Genomic DNA, 16413 nt, shown 5'->3' on the forward strand with positions numbered 1-16413 from the left:
AGGAGAGAAGATAATTACTGATAAAGAAATTATTAAGAAAATATTGGATTGTGCTGAAATGAGTAGATTGACATTTGAAATAAGAGAACAGGAAGATAAATGATATTATTTGATATGGGAGATATTTTATCAATGGTTTGACAAAAAAGTATGGAGATGAGATAGCATATATGAAATGAAACTTTGATGAAATGTTTAAATATTTACCTTCTGTTCAAGTAAAGAATAATTGTTATAAGATGAGACTTGGAAAATTGTAAGCACGAAATGATTTTAACCGATTGAGATGCTGTCTATAATTGTTTGTAAGGATGATATTTTTAAGTTGTTTTTTATTTTAATTTAAAATAAAACTTTTTTTCAAAAAAAATATATAAACACATCATGTAACATTAAATAAATAATGACCACAAGGATAAGAGAGAGCAAAGCTATGATCATTCAACAATATATCAGTTCCTTAATTCTTTCTCTTTGTCAGCTGTTCTTTGCTGTTCAGCTCTGGTTTGATCAGAATAATATAACATTTGGGTACAAAGATGCAACCGAGTAAACCAGCACTGGAGGCCAAGATGGAGAAGATCTCCACCGCTAGCTTCTCTTTCCCTTTGGTGCTGAGGTAGGCTGGAAGGAAAGCTAACCAAATGCTGCAAAACACCAGTATGCTGAAGGTGATGAACTTGGCTTCATTGAAACTCTCTGGAAGGTTCCTAGCTAGGAAGGCCACAATGAAGCTGATGATGGACAGAAGCGCCATATACCCCAAGACAAGGAAAAACATCACAATGGGCTCCTCATTACATTCTGCAATGATATGTTTGGTGAATGACTGTTTGTCCAGATCTGGGAAAGGGGGAAAGATTGTCATCCACACAACACAAATAATTGCTTGAATGAGGAAACAGCAGAGAACAATGGAGTTGGCTAGTCTTTTCCCAATCCACTTCCTCATGTTAGATCCTGGTCTTGTTGCTACGAAAGCCACCATCACAGTGATGGTTTTGGCCAAGATACAAGAAATGGCCATTGTGAAAGTGATGCCAAAAGTGGGCTGTCGCAAAAGACAGGTGACTCTCCTTGGCTGGCCAAGAAAGAGCAAAGAGCAGAGGAAACAGAGCAGAAGAGAGACGAGGAGAATGTAGGAGAGTTCCTGGTTGTTCGCTTTGACAATCGGAGTATCTCTGTGCTTAAAGAATGTTCCAAGAACAAACACTGTGGTCAGGGAGAAAACCAGAGAAGCAGAAGCTAAGCTGATTCCTAAAGGTTCCTCATAAGAGAGAAAAATTATGACTTTGGGCATGCATTGAGTGTGGCCTTTATTTGCATATTGATCTTCTGAACAACTGAAACACTCATTCATATCTGGAAGAAAAAGACCAGATATCAGAAAATGACCACATTCAATTCTGATACATTGACAATTTTTGTTCTCAAAGGCTGATACAATCTTCTACTGAAACATAAACATATGTGCTAGTCATTCCCGACTCTAGGGGGTGGTGCTCATCTCCGTTGCAAAGCCGAAGTGCCAGCGCTATCGGAAGACGTCTCGGTGGTCATGTGGCTGGCATGACTAAATGCCAAAGGCGCACGGAACACTGTTACCTTCCCACCAAAGGTAGTCCCTATTTTTCAACAATTCAACTTCAATTTTTATGTGCTTTTGAACTGCTAGGTTGGCAGAAGCTGGGACAAATAATGGGAGCTCACCCCATTACGCGGCACTAGGGATTCAAACCGCTGAACTGCCGACCTTTCGATCAACAAGCTCAGTGTCTTAGCCACTGAGCCGTAGCTTGTATGCAATGGACATCCTAGCTTGTATACTATTCACACCTGAACCTGATATCTGAAGTGACCATTCTAAATGAAGTAGACATTACATTTTTATCTGAATAACATTCTCTGATTAACGATGTTCCCTCTCTTTGGAATACTGGCTATACAGCTTCACTTACCCTTCTGGTCTGAAATCTTCCCATCTGGACATGGGGCACAGTCATAACAACAAAATTTATATCCTTCTCTCTTCTTCTTCTGATAGCCTGGTTGGCAATATTCATTGCATACAGAATGGGGTATCACCTATTCAGAATAAAGATAATTTAGAATCAAAATATATCTATCAATATCGTGTTTCCCTAAAAATAAGACCCTGCCTTATATTTTTTTGAACCCTGAAATAAGTGATTGGCCTTATTGCCATGCGCTCAAAAGCCCGATTGGGCTTATTATCAGGGGATGTCTTATTTTTGGGGGAAACAGAGTGTATCCATCAATCCATCCCTATGCCTCCAGGTTTAAAATTTTGTGCTTGGATAATTTGGAACTGCGCCACCTGCGGTCCAATTTAAGCATAGTACACAAAATTGTCTGCTACAATGTCTTGCCTGTCAACAACTTCTTCAGTTTCAACCACAATAATACACAGGCAAACAATCAATACAAACTGAAGGCAAACTGCTTCAAACTCGATTGCAGAAAATACAACTTCAGCAACAGAGTGGTCAATGCCTGGAATGCTCTACCTGACTCCATTGTTACAACCTCAAACCCCTCACAGCTTCAATCTCAAACTGTCTACCGTGGACCTCACCCCATTCTTAAGAGGTCCGTAAAGGGGGCGTGCATAAGCGCACTAGTTTGCCTACCGTCCCTGTCTTACTGTCCCTATTTATCTCTATTTACTTCCTTTGTTCATGTTCATGTTCATACCTATACTTGTTATCTTGTACACGTTTGACAAACAAATAAAATAAAATAAATAAATAAATAAAATATTCAAGAGATAAGCTTTTCTGTTTTATAATGGACTCAGAATTAAGAAGGGAACATGAGCCAGCTAATAAAATCCTTGGTTATATAAACAGAGGCATAGAATAAAAATCATGTGAAGCAGGGGTGAAATCCAGCAGGTTCTGACAGATTCTGGAGAACCAGTAGCGGAAATTTTGAGCAGTTCAGAGAACGGGCAAATACCACCTCTGGCTAGCCCCAGAGTGGGGTGGAAATGGAGATTGCAGTAACCTTTCCCTGCCATGCCCACCAAGCCACGCCCACAGAACCGGTAGTAAAAAAAATGGATTTCACCACTGATGTGAAGTATTAGTACCACTTTATAAAACCTTAGTAAGACCACAGCTGGAATACTGCATCCAGTTTTAGTCACCACATTACAAAAAATATGATGCGGCTTTGGAAAAAGAGCAGAGAAGACCAACTAAGATGATTAAAGGCCTGGAGACTAAAACATATGAAGAACAGTTGCAGGAACTAGGTATGGCTAGACTGGAGAAAAGGACTAGGGGAGACATGACAGCAGTGTTCCAGTACTTGAGGGGCTGCCACAAAGAAGAGGGGGGTCAACTTATTTTCCAAAGCATCAGAAGGCAAGACAAGAAACAATGGATGGAAACTGATCAAGGAGAGAAGCAACCTGGAATTAAGGAGAAACTTGCTAACAGTGAGAACAATTAACCAGTGGAACAGCTGGCCTTCAGAAGTTGTGGATGCTTCAACACTGGAGATTTTTAAGAAGAGACTGGACAGTCACTTGTTTGAAATGGTATAGGTTCTCCTACTTGAGCAGGGGGTTGGACTAGAAGATCTCCAAGGTCCCTTCCAATATTCTATTCTATTCTATTCTATTCTATTCTATTCTATTCTATTCTATTCTATTCTATTCTATTCTATTCTATTCTATTCTATTCTATTCTATTCTATTCTATTCTATTCTATTCTATTCTATCCCATCCCATCCCATCCCATCCCATCCCATCCCATCCCATCCCATCCCACCCTATCCTATCCAGCTCTATTCTGATTGATTGATTGATTGATTGATGAATTCTATCTTTTATGATCTGCACTAATTTATTTTATTTATTTATTTATTTTATTTGATTTCTATACCGCCCTACTCCCGAAGGACTCAGGGCGGTGCACAGCCAAACAATAAATCACATATCTACAAAATTTAAAAATAGAATTAAAATCAAATTAAATAATTTTGGCCCGGACAAATTAAAACCCCAAACTATTTAAAACCAATTTTAAAATTAAATATATAAAATACTAGAAAATATTTAAAAATTAAAAATCTTTTATAAAAGAGGGAGAAAATTAGGCCAGGCCCGCCTGGTGAAATAATAAAGTCTTTAAAGTGCGGCAGAAGGTGCGCAGATCCGGGATCCTCCATATCTCTGGGGGGAGCTCGTTCCAGATAGTAGGTGCCCCCACAGAGAAGGGTCTCCCCCTGGGGGCCACCAGTCGGCATTGTTTGGCCGACGGCACCCGGAGGAGCCCCTCTCTATGGGAGCGTACCGGCCGATGGGAGGCTATTGGTGGTAGTAGGCGGTCCCGCAAGTACCCAGGTCCTAAGCCATGGAGCGCTTTAAAGGTGGTAACTAAAACCTTGAAGCGCACCCGGAAGACCACTGGGAGCCAGTGCAGCTCGCGCAGGAGGGGTGTTACATGGGAACGCCATGTCGCTCCCATTACCAATGAGTTTGTAATTAAAAAAATAAAACAAAACTAGGATCCTATGTTGTGCACCTGGTTAAAAGCTGTATGCCACACTATCGCATCCTTATTAAGGGAGATTGGATTTCCTTCCATAGTCTTGGGATCAAGCTTTCCAACTTTCAGCCTCTGGAAAGTATGATTGGGGAAGGTGAGCAGATTGGTGATGTCAAATTGGCTTTCCACTTCCCCTTCCGTGTTGAAGGACACAGTTTCTCCTGCTGAGTTGTTAAAGGAAATGCCTTGGAGAAAGAAGTGGAGCTGATGGAAAAGGAAATAGATAGCTTGGTAGGTAGACAGGCAGAGAGGCAGATATCTTTCTCTGAAACTCTTGGGGTATATTATGTAAATCATTACATAATTTAAATTATCATGGCAGACATTTGGCCCAAGTAATGTTTGCAAGTGTCTTAAAGGTAAAGATAAAGGTAAAGGTAAAGATTCCCCCGCACATATGTGCTAGTCGTTCCTGACTCTAGGGGGTGGTGCTCATCTCCATTTCTAAGCTGAAGAGCCAGTGCTGCCTAAAGACCTCTCCGTGGTCATGTGGCTGGCATGACTCAATGGCAAAGGCACACGGAACACTGTTACTTTTCCCACCAAAGGTGGTCCCAATTTTTCTACTTGCATTTGTTATGTGCTTTCCAACTGCTAGGTTGGCAGAAGCTGGGACAAGTAACGGGAGCTCACTCCGCTATGTGGCGCTAGGGATTCGACTCGCCGACCTGCCGACCTGTCTGATCAACAAGCTCAACAAGCGTCTTAGCCACTGACCCACCGCGTCCCTCTTTGCAAGTGTCTTACATGTATCTTATTTATTTTTATCTCAAATCTGGTAAAACATAGATTCCATTGCTGACAATAGAGGAGGAGCCTTGGTGGTGCAGCGGACTAAGTGCTGTTATGTAGCACTTAGCTGCCAGCTGCCTGCAATTAGTGGGAATTCAAATCTCACCAGGCTCAAGGTTGACTCAGCCTTCCATCCTTCCGAGGTAGGTAAATTGAGGACCTGGATTGTGGGGGCAATAAGCTGACTTTGTAGAAATACTGGTTATGGGGGGCCAAAAGCCCTAATAAGCAGGTATATACAAAACAATGAGGGCTATTGCTATAAGTGTATTGTAAGCCACCCTGAGTCTTCGGAGGAGCGCGACATATAAATTGAACTAATAAATAAATAAACAAACAAACAAACAAACAAACAAACAAACAAACAAATAAACAAATAAATAAATAAATAAATAAATAAATAAATAGCAAATGTCAATTTTCAATATTTTGGAAAACAGCTTTTTATTCCTTCTTGATGTTCTACCACCCATTATTGAATCAAATTTATAGATTCCTACTTTTCTATACAGAGACTGTGTATGTGTAAACGATTCAGACCATTCTCTCATAATTAAGTGATTTTATTCACTAATGGGGTTGTTGTGGACTCACAGCTTCTGCTGGAAAAGCAGGTGGAAACTGTGGCTTAGAGGAACTTCATTTCAACATGAAAGAGGGGGACAGGGTAAGGGGTGGGTTCTAATTTTTTTTTACTACCGGTTCTGTGGGCGTGGCTTATTTTGTGGGTGTGGCTTGGAGGTCATGTGACTAGGTGGGCATGGATAGCTGGTCAGAGTCATTTCTGGAAGGTCCTCGCACTTACGACCAGTCCTCACACTTACAACCCGACTCATTTGTTTGCTTTTAACACTGATCAGCTGTAGGACAGCCCTTTGAAGCCCCACGACAAGAGTTTAAACAGTTTTTTTTTCCCTCTAGTCATCAGCTGGGAGTCAGGAGGCAGCAATAGATTGGGGGTGGGACCAAATCTATTGGAGAACTGGTTCGGTGATGTCATATCGTCACTGCTATCGGCTCGGCCGAACCGGACCGAACCGGGAGGAACCCACCCACTGGACAGGGAGTTCATTCAATGTTTTCCCAGCTTCTCCTATATTTTAAGCCAGATAAAAACATTGGAATAAAAATTATGAAATGGTGAATGTTGCAGTAGGTAAGTGTTGGACTAGGTCAGGGGTTTCAAACTCAAGGCCCGGGGCTGGATCTGGTCTGTGTGGTACTTAGATCTGGCCTGTGGAGCTGCCCTGGAAACAGCAAAGGACCAGCCCGCATGGCCTCTGCCAGAAAAAACGGAGCTTGGGAGAGCTGCGGATGGCCATTCCAAGCTCTGTTTTTGCTGGCAGAGGGTTGCAGGAGGCCGTCACAGCTGAAAATGGAGCATGGGAGCCCATTTTCACCAGCAGACTGCTCGGGCCACCTATGGCCAACACAAGTGATGTCAAACTGGCCATGACTACTCTAGCCCCCCAAGGTCAAACACAACTCTGATGCTGCCCTCAATGAAATCGAGTTTGACACCCCTGGACTAGGTTATTACCAAGCTCCCTTCCAACTTCCATGAACATCTCCCCACTGATTTTCAACTCCCCACCCACACAAGTTTCTATGTTATTATTCATCCTTCTACATGGAAAATTGCAGGGGTGAAATTCAGCAGGTTCTGACAGGTTCTGGAGAAACAGTAGCAGAAATTTTGAGTTGTTTATAGAACCAGCAAATACCACCACTGGCTGGCCCCAGAGTGGGGTGGGAATGGAGATTTTGCAATATCCTTCCCCCAGGAATGGGGATTTTGCAGTATCCTTCCCCTGGAGTGGGGAGGGAATGGAGATTTTGCAGTATCCTTCCTCTGCCATGCCCACCAAGCCACACCCTCAGAACTGGTAGTAAAAAAAAATTGAATTCCACCACGGGAAAATTGTATTAATAATATTATCATATTATGCAATGGTTCACCTGGAAAATATAAATTGAAATGTTACCTGCCATGGCTGAAGTCTTTTGCTGCCCAATGTTCCCCTGGAAACAGCTTGAGATGAGGCTGCAGAATGCAAAGCGTGGGCCACAGCATGAACTGCATTGTAGATACTGTAGCTCTGCCCACTCATGGCCATTTCAAAAGTTGTGGCAGGAAGGATGTCCAAGCTCTCCTTCCCAGTACATGATTTCGCCCCCAATTTCTCTGAATTTGGAAAATGGCATTTAAAAGCTTTCTCCCAAAAACCTTTAAGAATCCTGTCTTGTGGGCTGTGGCCAGGTTTGAAGTGCTTGAGAAAATTTTGGTACCCTGTAATCTCTATAGAATGAAGCATGAAGGAAAGAGACCCTTGAAACAAGTCCAATGAAGTTCCTACCTGTTGACTCATTAATGCAACATCTATCTGGGCTGTCATAAACCACACTTTTCCATCACATGCTTTTTCACTGCATCTATCATTTTCTTCAGATAGTAAATTGTCCAGCCATATCAGGGTCCGTGTATCTCCATAAACAACCAGTATGCTTGCTCTGCTTTGTGTAAAATGGAGACGAATTCTTCCCATCAGGTCGCTGATCTTATGCCAATCAGTCACACTCTGTTTCTCCCTCTGGGGCACTCTTTGAGTGAAAGCTGAACAGATTCCATGCTGAGAGAACAGAGCCTCCAGGGTTAGCAGAAAACTCTCTCCATGGTCACCATCCTCAGCAAAGAGGCCAATCCAGGTCCATCCAAAATACTTGAGCAGGGAAATGATGCCTTGGACCTGGGGGTCTTCACTGAGGGCCATACGGAAGAAGGAAGGATCCAGCCCATTTCTCTCTTCAGAGGGAAAGGATCCATATGCCAGCTAAGTAGAGAGGAGATGTTTCAGAAATAAGTGAGAAGATAGCAAAGAGTCAGGATGTCAACTCGCAAAGCATCCCTGGCCTGCTCTCAAGTTGCCATAGGCCAGGGGGATGGGAAACGGCAGGGCAGCCAAAGACAGATGCACATTCCAGACATATCTCTTTCAAAGCTGTATCCCAGGGTTACCCTCAGCGGCTGGAGGGGAGTGACCTCTACAACCCGCGAAATTGCTCCGTTGGCGAATGTGATTGATAACACACCCTGGGGGAAGGGGGGAAAACAGGGTCATAACTGAGGTGTAAATTACGTAGGGTCAGAGCTGGCTTCACTTGGGAACGTGCTGACATGAAGCACCTAATAAATAACTGGATTTCTTTTGAAGCTTGGCTCGAGGCTCATGATGTAATTAGGGCATCCATCAGGACCCTGACACAGGATACATGAGGGTTTACATGACAGAACATACTGATTTTGGAAGACAATACAAAACTTCAATTCTATAGCTTAAATTCAGGGAACTAATAGAGAGATGAAAACGGTTAAGAAAAAAACATATAGGAAAAATTATGAAACTTTGAGAAATTGTCTCAGGAGCAACCATCCAGTCAGGAATATATACCCCTCCATGTAATACACACACACTAGAACATCTATATACATAAAAAATACTTTTACACAGAGTGTGTGAGACACAGACAGACAGACAGACAGACAGACAGACAGACAGACAGACAGACAGACAGATCACCTGAACAGAACAGAACAAATAAGAGGAGCAAAGCTCCTGTCCAACAAGAAGGATGCATGAACAAGAGGTAGATAAGCTCTACTCCACCAATTGTTCTGCCCAAGCTACGGACCCCAAAGAACGCAGTACACACAAAATTCATTCAAACCATAGTTTACTAATTAAACCAGGCTTTTACAACAATGGCTGTTAATTAACTACATTAACAGCCGTGAAGAATTCAAAGAATAATAACTGAAAGCTTATTGTGGTTGGCAGAATGCCCAGAAGCAATTTGCAGGAAGCTGATAAGATGAGCAAGATTTTTTATTTTATTTGATTTGATTTGATTTTTTATACCGCTCTTCTCCAACAGTACTCAGGGCGGTGAACAGCCAAGATAAAACATAACATATAAAATTTAAAAAAACAGTTTAAAAGACATTAATTAATTTCGGCCCTCAATTTAAAACAACCCAGTTAAAACCAATTTCAAATTAAAACTGAAAGGATGGGATCAAGCCAGCCCGGCTAGATGAAATAAATGAGTTTTCAGGGCCCGACGAAAATTCCGGAGGTCTGGTATCGTGCGTATCTCTGGGGGTAGATCATTCCAGAGGGCAGGTGCCGCCCCCTGGGGGTCACCAGCTGACATTGTCTGGCCGACGGCACCCTGAGGAGGCCCTCTCTGTGCGAGCGAACTGGCCGGTGGGAGGCTATTGGCGGCAGAAGGCGGTCTCATAGATATCCTGGCCCTAAGCCATGGAGTGCTTTAAAGGTGGTCACCAACACCTTGAAGCACACCTGGAAGACCACCAGAAGCCAGTGCAGCTTGCGCAGGAGAGGTGTCACATGGAAGTGCCCCATTGCTCCCATAATCCCCCACGCAGCTGCATTCTGGACCAACTGGAACCTCCGGGTGCACCCCAAGGGGAGCCCCATGTAGAGAGCATTGCAGTAGTCCAGGCAGGAAGTGACGAGTGCCTGAGTGACCATGCATAGGGAGTCCCAATCCAGAAAGGGACGCAACTGGCGTATCAGGCGAACCTGGTAAAAAGCCCCCCTGGCTACGGCCGTCATATGCTCTTCTAAAGACAGCCATGCATCCAGGACACCCAAGTTGCGAGCCCTCTCCGCCAATAACCAGAGATGGCACCAGCTGGCTATATCGGGATGCCGGAAGCCACAGCCACTCGGTCTTGGAAGGGTTGAGTCGGAGCCTGTTTCTCCCCATCCAGGCCCGCACGACCTCCAGGCACCGGGACATCACTTCAAGGGCATCGTTGGGGTAGCCTGGGGTGGAGATGTACAGCTGAGTGTCATCAGCATACTGATGGAACTCCACCCCAAAGCCACGGATGATCTCACCCAGCGGCTTTACATAAATGTTGAACAGAAGGGGCGAGAGGACTGACCCTTGTGGCACACCACAAACAAGGCGCCTCGGGGTTGACCGCTGCCCCTCTGACAACACAGATTGCAACAGGTCAGAGAGGTAGGAGGAGAACCACCACAAAACGGTGCCCCCCATCCCCAACCCCTTCAACCGGTGCAACATGATACCATGGTCGATGGTATCAAAAGTCTCTGAGAGATCTAACAGGACCAGGATAGAGGAACAACCCCTATCCCGAGCCCTCCAGAAATCATCCACCAAAGCGACCAATGCCGTTTCCGTGCTGTACCCAGGTCTGAAGCCGGACTGGAGCGGATCTAGATAGACAGCTTCATCCAGGTACTGTGGAAGCTGCCACGCCACCACATGCTCACCAACCTTTGCAATAAAACGAAGGTTGGAGACTGGATGATAGTTAGCCAAAACAGCCGGATCCAGAGAGGGGTTCTTGTGGAGGGGCCTCACCACCGCTTCTTTCAAGGCGGCCAGCAGGACACCCTCGCTCAAAGAAGCGTTAATAATCCTCTGGAGCCAGCCTCGTGTAACCTCCCGGGAAGCCACCACCAACCAGGAGGGACACGGGTCCAATAAACATGTGGTCGCGTTCAGCTGTCCCAGAATCCTGTCCACGTCCTTGGGAGCCACAGGATCAAACTCCTCCCAGATAACACTCTCAAGACCTGCCTCAATCATCCAGTCTGGACTTACCCAGTCAGAGGCCAGGCCTTCCCAAATCCGAGCAATCTTATCATACAGATACTGCACAAAATCCTCAGCTTGACCCTGCAAGGGATCATCCCATGCTCCCAGATGGAGGAGGGAGCGGGCCACCCTAAACAGGGTGGCTGGGCGATTATCTGATGACACAATAAGGGTGGCAAAATAGCTAGATATTGCTGCTTTTATCGCCACTAGGTAGATCTTAATATGAGACCTTACCAGTGTTCAGTCGGATTCAGAACGGCTGGTCCTCCAACCGCTCTCCAGGCGTCTTTTCCGGTGCTTCATGTCCCTCAGCTCCTCAGAGAACCAAGGAGCTAGGTGAGTTTGGTGCTGGATCAGAGGCCGCAAAGGCACGACATGGTCCAAAGCCCCGGCGGCCGCACTATCTCAGGCGGCCACCAGGTCTTCAGCCGAGTCATGAGCCAGAGTCTCAGGAAATGGCCCAAGCTCCATCTGGAACCTATCAGGATCCATCAGACGCCTGGGGCGGAACCACCTAGTCGGTCCCGCCTCCCTGCGGCAGGGTGTAGCGGTTAGAAAGTCAAGTCGAAGGAACGAGTGGTCAGACCATGACAAGGGTTCAATGACTATATCCCCTGTATCAAGGCCACTTGACTACTGACCAGAGATAAAAGCTAAGTCCAGAGTGTGCCCACCTGTGTGAGTAGGGCCATGAATTAACTGAGTCAGGTCCATGGCCGTCATGGAAGCCATGAACTCCCAAGCCACCTCAGACATTTCACCGATGAATGGCAGGTTGAAATCCCCCATGACCAAAAGTCTGGGGGTATCAACCGCCACCTCAGCTATGACATTGAGCAGCTCAGGCAGGGCCATTGCCACGTGGCAGGGAGCCAGGTACATGATCAACAAGCCCATCTGCACTCCACGGCCCCACTTCACAAGAAGGGACTCACATCCGGCTATCTGTGGAACAGTGGTCTCCCTCAGATCAAGACCTTCCTTTATAATAACTGCCACCCCCCATCCCTGCCCGAGCTCTCGGCTGGTGGAATGCACGGAAGCCTGGTGGGCACATATCTACGAGGAGAACTCCCCCCTCCTGGCCCAACCAGGTCTCCGTAATACCTGCCAGGTCCGCTCCCCCCTCCTGAATAAGATCGCAAATGAGGGGGGTTTTATTTACCATGGACCTGGCATTGCACAACAACAGCCGAAGGCTCGGGCCCTGAGAGTCTGAACAGCCTGGGGAACGAGAAGGGCTATGGGGCCCAGGGCATGCCACCGCTCGAAGATAGCGAGTGTGTGCCCCCACCACATGATATGGCCCCCTGCTCCCACCATATCTGCCCCTCCCACTCAGCGTATTGATAGAAAACCCTCAGCAGAATGAACTCTAATGCCCCCCTTACCCCCGGAATCCGCACCCTCTGTGGCCCGACTGGCAGCTGGGCCAGACCCCTCCCCCCGTGGGTTAACCCCCAAACCCACACAACCCTCCCGCCCCCTAGAACCCCTTAAAAATCTATCTAAAAATTTCCCCAGAAAACCCCTCAATCCCCTTTTTGCGACATGCCACCTCTCGGGGTGCCAAAGCCCATCATAAAGGTAGGCCCTCGATAGAGTGGAGGGCCACACCTGCGAGAGGGGGGAATCTCGCAGAGTAAGAAGCTCTGCTGGCGAATACATCTAAATAATCGGGGGAAGCCCACGGCCAGGGGGTTAATCAAGTTGGTCCAAATTCCGGAAAAGGGGTATCCAGTCAGGTCCAAGTCAATAAACTCCACTGCTCTCTCACAGCAGTGGATGGAGTCTTAAGCCATTTCGGGGCCAGATGTCGACACCAGCCTCCCTCTCACGAAAGCTGGGAAGGGCCAAGAACCGCAGTCATCATCTGACTCCATACCAGACTTGAAATTCAGGGTATATCCCTCTACAATTGGGAAGCATTGATGACAACCACCAATCTGCAGGACCACAGGCCAGGAAGAGACCCTGGTGGCTGCACCTTAGGTGAATCAGGAGGCCATAAAAAAGTCCATGGGAGGCAGATGTCACATTGTTCAGAGGCCACCTCCAGATGATAAATAGCCTCACAGAGGCTAATAGACCACACAAGGCACAGAAGACCGGGCCAGCGATCTTTCACGGCCAATGGGATCAACAATGCCTCTAGCTCACCCCCATCCACATGAGGGAGGGGGAAGAGCCTCTGGAATGACCAGGGGTGGGCCCTCTCCAAGTGGATCATCCCCCCCATGGCTGCAACAGGCAGTCTCATAAACAAACGTTAGTAGCATAGTTGGTATAATGGTCAGAGTGCCCCTCGCTCTCCCAATGCAGGCCTCCTGTCCCTCTTCGGCCTCTCTGATGTCATCCTCCGCAGCTGCTCGTCCCAGCCAGTGCCAACATTGACATTGCCAGCCCTCCGAAGTCACCTCCATCCACTGCTGGGTCTCGCAGGAAACTACTGCCGTTCCCACAGATTCCCCTGGAGCACCAACAAGGGGCAGCATCGCCAATGCCATCACTGCCATTCCGCCAGCCCGGCGGCCACGGGGAGACGCCGAGGCTGCTCTCACCCAGCTGCAAAGCCGCAGCATAGCTGCCTCGGCCCTTGTCCTGGCTGTCGCGTCCTGGAGAGCAACGAGCTGTCAAGATGTCAGAAGAGATCGGTGGGAAGCTTCCCTCACCAGGCATGGGGCATAACTAGCTGGTTATAAGACACGAAGGTATGTGAATGAAGTTGTTCCCTGCAAATTGCTTCAGTCGGCGTTCCTCGTTAAATAGGCTAAGGGAGTGGCCAATTAGCCATTTAGTTTTACTAAATAAACCAGTTTTTTACAACAACGGCTGTTAATTAACTGCATTAACAGCCGCCAAGAATTCAAAGAATAATATTGAAAGCTTATTGTGGTTGGCAGAATGCCCAGAAGCAATTTGCAGGAAGCTGATAAGATAAGCAAGATAAGACACGAAGGTATGTGAACGAAGTTGTTCCCTGCAAATTGCTTCAGTCGGTGTTCCTCGTTAAATAGGCTAAGGGAGTGTCCAATTAGCCCCAAGCCTTACTCTCGAGGAGACCTCCTCCTGAGGAGCCACTCCTGCCTTTTGGCAGCTCTGCACACCTGTGCATCGAGAAGAGACTCCTCCTCTTTGTCCTCTTCACTTAAGGGAGCTTCTGGAGGTTCTGAAGGCCCTGGCTGAATCCCCGCCTCTGGTACCACATCTTCTCCAGCCTCCTCATTGTCCGACTCAAGTGCCAGCTACACAGGCTGCTGGCGCAGCACCACACCAGCTTCCTCGCTGTCTGAATCAGCTACTAGCTGCACAGGCCACGTACGGGCCACAACACTTAGCTGCCCTGAGTCTTCAGAGAGGGGCGGCATATAAATTGAATTAATTAAATTAAATTAAACACCAATCGATACACAATAGAGAAGCTACCATACGTATAACACATGGAAAGAAGGGGTCACCCATAAGTCATGACTCAAAATATTAATGGAACATCATGACTTCTGCTCCCATTGCCCACTATATTTTACTCTTAAAACAATCCAAGCAAAATGTTTAGTTGAAATTTCACCTCTTCTGAGTTGGCTTGATGAAGTTGCTTTAAGAGTGATGGCTTCCCTCTTGGTGAAGATTAGAGCTTGGTTCCAAGCATTAAGAAAAGTCAAGTCAGCATGGACAAGATATAGACATGAATGCCCCAGCAAAGAGTATACCTTTATTATCCATTTATTTAGCTCAACTCCAGCTATCCTATGCATATGTTTTAGATGAGAAGTGAATATTATTGTGCTTAAAACAATTATTATTATTATTATTATTATTATTATTATTATTATTATTATTATTATTATTATTTATTCAATTTATATACCGCCCTTCTCCTAGTGGACTCAGGGCAGTGCACAGCCAGAACTAAAATACATAACAATACAAACTTTAAAATTAATTAAAAGAAATATATACTTTGGCCCGAATTAAAACAATGCGAATTAAAACCCATTAACAGATTAAAACTAAACAATTAATAACAATTAAAAACTAAAAAATACAGTAGTGGCCAAAATTGTGGAAACCTTTTGGGGGAAAGTGTATTTTCTAAAACTAGCTAATAACACCACTTTTTTTTTTTTGAAGTAGTGCCATAAAATTATATATCAATGGAAAGATAATTTAATCAAGAATGTAATGCAATAACTTTGATGAAGGATTTGCTATTAGAATAGCAGTTACAGTATAAAGAAGAAAAGGGAAACACGTAGAAAAAAAGAGATGTACAAAAATTATCGCCATAGAAAAAATGAGACATACAAAAATGATCACCATGTCAGTTAATACTTATTTGGGTAACCTTTAGCATGAATTACAGCCTTACAACATCTTCCCATGGAGTGAACCAAATCTTTTAGTTCTGCAGCTGTTATCATGTGAAACCAAGATTGAATGATGGCTTCTATTAACTGGGCTTTATTACTGGCTCGCTTCTGACTAACAAGTTTCTTTAGTCGGCTCCATAGATTTTCAATTGGGTGAAGGTCTGGGCTATTCCCAGGCCATTCCAGCAATGGAATAGGATGATCTTAAAACTCTTTTTTAAAAAAGTGGTGTTATTAGCCAACAGACCTCAAAAATACACTTTTCCCAAAATTTATTTATTTATTTGTTTGTTCAACTTGTATGCCGCCTTTCTCCGAAGACTCAAGGCGGCTTACAATCCATTTAAAAACCATATATAAAACATTAAAAGTTTTATATATGGTTTCCACAATTTTGGCCACTACTGTATATTTGTGTAACTGTCAAGAATATGATCTGACTTTTGTTGGAACACCACACAGAGACAAAGCACATAAAAACAGCAGAAGAAATGTGTAAATATCTCAAACCAAAGCACTTCAAGGGGTCCCCAATCTACAGAGGCCTGACCTGTGGGATCTTGTACATCCTTAAAATGTCTGCTGCCTGGAAGGAAATATCAGACGTTAATCCTGCAATCACAGCTATCACATTCTTTTGGGAGTCACATTTATAGTTGAGGACAACTCTATGTGACTTGAGGAGAAGCTGCAGAAGGCTGTGATAGAACAGATTTTCCTGGCAGTAGCTGTCCACGATGTAGAATCCAAGGGTGATGTTGGGCAAGATCTTCAGATTCCCATTGATCTCATTGATAGCAAATTGGATGGCTAAGTTGTGCTGGTAAAAAACTGGGATCATTCTGAAAGTAAAAGGATACACATAATTCATATGAAAACACCACAAGGGGCAAACACCTTGCACGTTCTTCAAGGAAACCCATGATTCCCAGCCAAGAATAACTATCTGATGTTTATGCCCAATTCATGGCTGGGCTGTGATAAAATAGAAATGGAGAAGATCAAAAGAAGGTCC

The 16413-nt window shown here is 45.1% G+C and overlaps 1 protein-coding gene across 1 annotated transcript; it reads right to left on the reverse strand.

Moving 5' to 3' along the window:
* Positions 1-460: 460 nt before the first annotated feature.
* On the reverse strand, positions 461-16239 carry LOC139324807 (vomeronasal type-2 receptor 26-like). The gene is made up of 5 exons (XM_070954558.1): positions 15949-16239; positions 13446-13643; positions 11032-11106; positions 1959-2085; positions 461-1362 (listed from the first exon to the last, which is right to left on the reverse strand). The coding sequence occupies exons 1-5, from the start codon at positions 16237-16239 to the stop codon at positions 461-463; spliced, it is 1593 nt and encodes a 530-aa protein (XP_070810659.1).
* Between the last annotated feature and the right edge of the window lie 174 nt (positions 16240-16413).

This window comes from Pituophis catenifer, unplaced genomic scaffold (genome assembly GCF_029215685.1).
Source record: "Pituophis catenifer annectens isolate HBS135680 unplaced genomic scaffold, rPitCat1.0.hap2 SCAF_15, whole genome shotgun sequence".
Lineage (NCBI taxonomy): Eukaryota > Metazoa > Chordata > Lepidosauria > Squamata > Colubridae > Pituophis > Pituophis catenifer.